The sequence below is a fragment of the Mesoplodon mirus genome, assembly GCF_964341445.2.
Source record: "Mesoplodon mirus genome assembly, chromosome: 1".
NCBI lineage: Eukaryota > Metazoa > Chordata > Mammalia > Artiodactyla > Ziphiidae > Mesoplodon > Mesoplodon mirus.
The window spans coordinates 822,895-829,499 of record NC_138976.1 but is presented as its reverse complement, the minus strand read 5'-3'; the positions used below and the strand labels follow the sequence as shown (position 1 = coordinate 829,499).

Here is a 6,605-nt window from a genome sequence, read left to right as displayed (position 1 = left end):
GCCCCCGGAGGCGCCCACCTGCCCAGTTAGCCCGGCCAAGGACACTGAGGGGTCCTGCTGCTCGGGAAGGCCTGAGGGAAGCCCACCTGCCAGAGACTGCCCACCCTGGGCCTCCCGTCCGTCCGTCTGCCCTGCTGCCTGGCGGGCAGCCCCTGCTGGACTGAGGCTCGGGCCAGAGCTGCTGAGGACGGGTCAGAGCTGAGCTGGCTGGGCAGGGCCGCAGGGCGCTCCGGCAGAGGCAGGGCCCTGGGGTCTCTGAGCAGTGGGGAGAGGGGCTGACTTGGCCCCGGGCAGAGGGGCTTGGAGCAGAGACTGAAGCCCCATCCTTCTCCAGCCACCACCAGAGCCACCATGGGGGGCCCTTGGCCCCGGCTGGCTGGGTCCCCCGCTCCCGCAGCGCCGGCACCTCACAGCCTTGTCCCCACCTCTCCCTTCTTGCCCACACCCCTTTTCCTCTTGACCCCATCCTCTGAGCTGGCCCTGCCCTTCCCGGACTGCAGACCCTGACCCCGCAGCTGGCAGCCGCCTCCCAGGAGCGCGCTCGGGCTCCCCACTGCCTCCCCCTTCTCCGGACTCCGTGAGGGCTGAGCCTTCTCTCCGCCTCCTCTGGCCCGCAGCCCAGGATGCGCTTCCCCGGACGCCGGCTCGGGACTGTCTTCAGCCCCGCGCGCCACCTTGTAGAGGCCCAGCCCTTCCCGCGTCCAGGCGTGTGCCTTCCCCCGTCGCGGTCCGAGCGCCGCCGCGCGCTGCCCCTCCGCCCCAGGGGCCCGGCGCGCACCGCCCTCCAGCCCCACCCCCCAACCCGGTGTGTGCAGTGGTGATGCCGAAAGGAATGTCAAGAAAACTTCTATCTATCTGTGTCGCTTGTTGACGCCCGCAGGGAGTGCGAAGGAGGGCAGGGGATGGGGGGAAGGTTGGAGGGCGGCCGCGGCCCGCTGAGGCTTGGGCGGCGGCGACTGCCGCAGGCGAGGCCATGCCGGCACCGGGATCCGGCAGACTCCTCGGTGGGCGGCGGGCGGCGGCGCGGCGGCGGCGGCGGCGCGCGCGGCAAGCGGTAAGCACGGAGCCCAGCGCCAGGCAGGCGGCCAGGCTAGCGAGGAAGGAGACGGGCCCGAGCGCGTAGACCACGGCCAGTTCCCGCGCGGCAAGGGGCCGCGCGCAGTGGTTGAAGGCGGCGTCGGGGAAGGCGGTCAAGGGGCTGAGCGTCAGGCGTCCCGGCGACACGCAGATCAGCGTCTCGGCCTCTGAGGGACACGGGAGCGGCGTCAGGCGACGGCGGCGGCAGTGGCCCGCCCCGCCCCGCCCGCGCCCCCGAGGGCTCACCTGTCACGGGCAGCGGGTGCCTGCGCAGCCAGGTGCAGAGTGGGCGCAGCGCGCAGCCGCAGGCCCAGGGGTTGCCGCGCAGTCGCAGCGTGCTGAGAGCGGGCAGGCCCGCCAGGAGCGCGGGCGCGAGGGCAGGCAGCTCGTTGTCCTGCAGGCTGAGCGTGCTCAGCTGCGGGAGCGCGCCCAGCGCCGCGGGCTCTAGACGCGCCAGCCGGTTCCCGGCCAGCGAGAGGACACAAAGTGCGCGCAGTGGAGCGAAGGTGCCGGGCACCAGCGCCTCCAGCTGGTTGGCGCTGAGGTCGAGCTGCTTCAGCGCGCCCAAGCCCCAGAAGGCTCGCGCGTGCACCCAGCGCAGTCCGTTCTCGCGCAGGTCCAGGTGTAGCAGCGCGCCAGCGCCCACGAAGGCGCCGGGCGGCAGCGCACGCACGCGGTTGTGGTCCAGCAGCAGCGCGCGCACGCGCTGGCTCAGGCCCCCTGGCACGGCGGGCAGCGCGCGCCCGGAGCAGTTGGCCTGGCCCTCTGGCGCGCACGCGCACGCCTCAGGGCAGTCCGAGGCGCCCGGGGTTGCCGAGGGGGCGGCTGCGGGGGGCGCCTGGATCCAGACTGGCCACGGCGAAAGCAGCAGTAGGAACAGCGGCGGCGGCGGCCGCCGCGAGAGAAAGGAGGGGCTCCGCATGGGGGCAACCGTAGGAGGCCAGCTGCCCAGGCGTCCCGGGAGCCCCGTCCGTCCCACGGCTGGTCCCGCGCCTAGGGCGGAGGCTGGGCACGTAGCCAGCGCCCGGCACTGCCAGCCACCTGTCCTGAAGCTCTGAGCTCCTCTTGGCTCGGCGCCAGCAGCAGCACTGACAAGACGCCACCCCTCCTCACCTGCGTGGTCCACCGACCCGTACCGGGTGAGGCCTGGGCAACTGGACCGCACCGTCGCCCCCGCAGCCTCACCCCCACTGAACTCATGGCTGCGACACACGGAACAGGACCCAGTGAGCCCCGCTCCTCACCCCCGTCTCCGCCGCCTCCTCTCGGCAGTGACCCTAGTGCACATACGCAGTAGCCCCCGCCGGGGATGGTCCCATCCCCATGGGGCACCAGCACATGGTGGGGGCCTGAACCCAGGGGACAGGCGGTGAGGTAGAGGGAGGGCTGCGCGCCTGAGGAAGGGGAGGCCATCACATCCGCCCCACCCTGCCCACCAAGGACTCTGCCGGAACTTGGAGGAGACAGAGTGGGTGGAGCAGGGGCACCAGCCCCAGTCCTCCTGCCACATGCTGCTCCCTCCGGACTCAGCAGAGTTGCAGGTCCTGTCCCGGCATTTTCCGGGGGTGGGGGTGGGGGTGGGGGTGGGATGGGCAGGGGCTCACGGGGGGCGGGGTGGGTGCTGTCTGCTTCATGGGACAAAGCGGCAGGAAGATGCAGGGAGGAGCTGGGCTGAGGCCACGACGGCAGGAAGTGGAAACCCCAGGGGTGTGCTCCCTGCCCTGCAGGGTAGACAGCGGGAGCCCAGCGTGGGCACTGGGCACCCCACTGAAGAGACAGGAGGCCACGCAGGTAGGTACAGACCCCTCCCCCACCCCAATATGCATCTGCAGAAGGGCTCGAGGGGGGCCAGCAGGGAGGACAACACAGACCCGCCAACCACTGTTTAATTCCCCTTCTCCCAGCTGCCCAAAGCCCTACTCAGGTGGTGGGGGTTGTGAGGGCAGCTCCTCTAGGGTCGAGTCCATGGTGATGGGCATGAGGCCATGATCTCCCAGAGACGGCATCATGGAGACCTCCATTTCAGGGGCCATGAAGTGGGGCTCCACATGTCCCGCGTGCAGGTCCATGTGATCTTCCTGAGCTCCGAAGTGCCCCACCAACCTGCACAGCGTGGTCCAGGTCAGGCTAGCTGCAGGCGGCCATCGGCATGGGCTCATGAGGCCTCAACCACCCGGGGCTCCTGCCGTGTCTGTGAACCACACCTCCCGGGGGGGGGGGTCAGGGAGCAGGGGCACAGCTCGCCCTGGGGGTCCTCCCCCAGGGTCACTCACCTGCTGTCCATGTGTCCGGGGCATGTTTCACTGAGGGGTGGGGGGAAACAAAGGTAAGCCGTGAGTCTGGGAACAGTGGGGTTGGCCTCCAGGAGCCCAGCGGTGCTCCCCACACCTCTCCCCATCCCATTCTGGGAGACGCCATTCCCAAGTCCCTGGTGACCTCGCCCATCGAGACCAAGGGCCCAGGGGGACGGCCTGGTCCCGCAGCCCTCACACGTCCGCCCTGGCCCTGGGGCTCACGCACCCCTTGGCTCGAATGACGCCGACCACCACGATGATGAGAGCGCAGACGCAGCTGGCGCTGATGCCCACCAGCACCACGAGCAGGGCGACGAGGGCCTCGCGGCCGAGGCCAAAGCCGCACTCGCAGTCGGTTCCAGCTGCAGAGGCAGGGCCAAGGGGCTGTCGTCACCCCCAGGGCGTGACCCCCGGGCCCGCCCCCCCACCCCCGGCAGCCACCGGAAGGACACGGGTGCGCCTGGCCTGCCTGGGCCAGGGAGGGGCCCTGGCTGGGGACAGGGTTGGGGGACAGGAGGAGGCACCTGCCGCAGAGATGAGCAAAAGGGACAAACATATCAGGCCGAGGGGGCTGCCAACCAGGCAGGAGTCAGGCTGGGGCCAGGGGGCCATGGCCTCTGGACAGAACTCATCGGAAGGCGCTGACCTCACAATGGAGCTGTGAGGCGGGGGGGGGGGGGGGGGGGCGGGCAGGGCCTCGCCTTGGGCACCGCCTAGCAAGTTGGCGGTGTAGGGAACTTTTCTGACCCAAGCTCTCTTCCTCCTCACCTTTTACTTTTCCTGGAGAATATGGGGTCTCTGCTTCATATCCCTCTTTTTTTTTCAGAATTTAGCTTAACAGTTGTCTTTTTTTTTTTTTTTTTAAACAATAGTTTGATTTCCAAAAAAATCGTGTGCAGGTGAGAATGCACTGTTTCCTCACCTACTGCGTTAGTTACCTGGCATGGTTTCCAAAGGGGCATCGGGCGGGCGCTGGGCTTCGAGCAGCCGTGGGCAGGCAGCCCCAGGGTAGGGCAGGTAGGGCGGCCGGGGCCTGGGAGTCACTCCAGAGTGCCCTGGCCAGATCTGAGGCAGGGGCAGTGGCGGGGCTGCTGTGGTCTTGGACGGAGAGTGCTTCACGGCAAAGGGGCAGCGGCTGCACTTGGGACCCTGGGGTCGCAGAGGCGACGGCCTGGAAACCCAGAGAGGTCCACAGTGGGCAAGCCTGGGCCTGTTTCTCTGTCAGGATAAGGGCTGCGGCAGCTCAGGTGGGGCCTGGGCTCCAGCTGACTGATGTCACCACCCTCCCCCCAAGACTGGAACAAGCAGGGACCAAGGGAGGCCTGGGGGTGGACACGCACCCACCGCCCCATACGGGCCCCAGCAGTGTCTCGCAGAACACCCTCAAGGTGCAGGTGGCTTCGAAACGGCTGCAGACAGCGTCTGGGGCTCTGGCTTAAGTGTGTCATTACAGTTGGAGCTCACGACCACCGCCACGGTCTGTCCCGTGCAGCCTCTCGCGGACCAGGCAAGCGCTGTCCACAGGAGGCTGGCACGGCTGGGGTTACCCTCAGCCTCCCCCCCTAAGGACCTGCCGAGCAAACCCAGGCAGCAGGAGCAAATACCTGCCCCCCACCACGGCTAACCCCACAGGGCACTGGGGGGTGGGGGGCGCCCCGCTGGGCCGCAACCAACCCCTGGTCACTGTGGACCTCCCTGAACCTCACACAGGAGCCCCCTCGTAGTGGCAGCTCCTGGCACACCTCTTCACCTGTTGAGTGATCCTATGACCTGAGACGCTGGGTTTTACCACACTCATCCACAAACTGAGTCCAAAGGGACTCAGGGCAGGTGCGTCCAGGCCCCGCGGCTGGCACTGCCACCCTGCCAGGCCGGTCCAGCAGGTCTGCATCCTGGTTAGGATGACGAAGGCATGCCCAGCCCAGTGCCAGGCAGGAAGTCCCTCTTCTTTTTCTTCTTTAAGTGTCTTTATTATTTATTTATTTTTGGCTGCGTTGGGTCTTCGCCGCTGCGCGCAGGCTTTCTCTAGTTCCAGTGAGCCGGGGCCACTCTTCGTCGCGGTGCGGGGCCTTCTCATTGTGGCGGCTTCTCCCGTCGAGGAGCACAGGCTCCAGGCGCGAGGGCCTCAGCCGTTGTGGCTCGCGGGCTCTAGAGCGCAGGCTCAGATAGTCGTGGCGTGCAGGCCCAGATGCTCCGCGGCATGTGGGATCTTCCCGGACCAGGGCTCAAACCCGTGTCCCCTGCATTGGCAGGCGGATCCCTAACCACTGCGCTACCAGGGAAGTCCCAAGCCCCTCTTGTGACCACAGCGCAGCCCGCCTTGGAGGGGCCAAGCAGGTGGAGCCCAAGGTGGGGACCCACTGGCCTGTCAGAGTCCTCAAACTGCTAAGGCTATGCAGCTAATCTCTCCAAACCCCATAGCAAACACCACCCTGTGGAGCAAGAAGGAAAAGCCCTAGAGGGAGTTCCCTGGCAGTCTAGGGGTTAGGATTGCGGGCTTTCACTACTGTGGCCTGGGTTCAATCCCTGGGTGGGGAACTGAGATCCCAGAAACTGCACGGCACAACCAAGAAACAAAGAAAAGAAAAGCCCCAGAGCAGGACTGACACTAGGGCCCTCGAGCAGAACAGGCCAAAGAGAGGAGTGGGGGCGCTGGGGCACAGACTGGTGGGGAGCCACAGTGTGTCTGGGGGGCAGTGGGCATGGCTCCAGGCCTGGGAATGCACCGCACGGAGGAGCAGGGCAGTGGAGACGTTCGTTCCAAAGGGCCTTTGTCGCCCGTGGGGACAGCGCCACCGGGCTCGAGCAGTGCCCGCTGGACAAGTGAAGGTCTGGGCCACGGAGGCTGAGGCACTGAGCACAGCTTTGAAGGCCTCGGGCCTGGCAGAGCTAACAGCCTCCCCGCCCCCTGGGACCTGGGAGCAAGGGCAGTGCGGGGCCCCCAGTGGCGGCCTCGGACAGGACCCTGTGCTCTGGACACAACAGCCCTGTGCTGCAGCTCCGGGAACGGCTGGACTCACTGGGCCCGGCATCCTGTGCTAGGAGCACCGAGGCCCCCAGGCGCCCCGACCACGTGCCTCGGGGCACGGCAAGGACTGGCCCTTCTGAAGGCACTCTTCCTTGGAAGCCCCCAGCACTGCAGCTGCCCCAGCCTAGGCGATTCCCAGGCAGCACGTCATGCTGGAGACACAGCAGTTCTTGGCTTCACGGGGGCTGCCTGGCCACCCGCCCACC

The 6,605-nt window shown here is 67.6% G+C and overlaps 2 protein-coding genes across 2 annotated transcripts; both read right to left on the bottom strand.

The window, feature by feature from the left end:
- Positions 1–26: 26 nt before the first annotated feature.
- LRRC26 (leucine rich repeat containing 26) lies at positions 27–1,999 on the bottom strand (the record flags this gene model as incomplete). The annotated part of the gene is made up of 3 exons (XM_082617100.1): positions 27–255; positions 803–1,244; positions 1,324–1,999. The coding sequence occupies 3 exons, from the start codon at positions 1,997–1,999 to the stop codon at positions 27–29; spliced, it is 1,347 nt and encodes a 448-aa protein (XP_082473226.1).
- A 71-nt stretch (positions 2,000–2,070) lies between these two features.
- TMEM210 (transmembrane protein 210) lies at positions 2,071–3,983 on the bottom strand (the record flags this gene model as incomplete). The annotated part of the gene is made up of 6 exons (XM_082617085.1): positions 2,071–2,190; positions 2,368–2,530; positions 2,998–3,180; positions 3,351–3,380; positions 3,598–3,733; positions 3,896–3,983. The coding sequence occupies 6 exons, from the start codon at positions 3,981–3,983 to the stop codon at positions 2,071–2,073; spliced, it is 720 nt and encodes a 239-aa protein (XP_082473211.1).
- Positions 3,984–6,605: the final 2,622 nt, after the last annotated feature.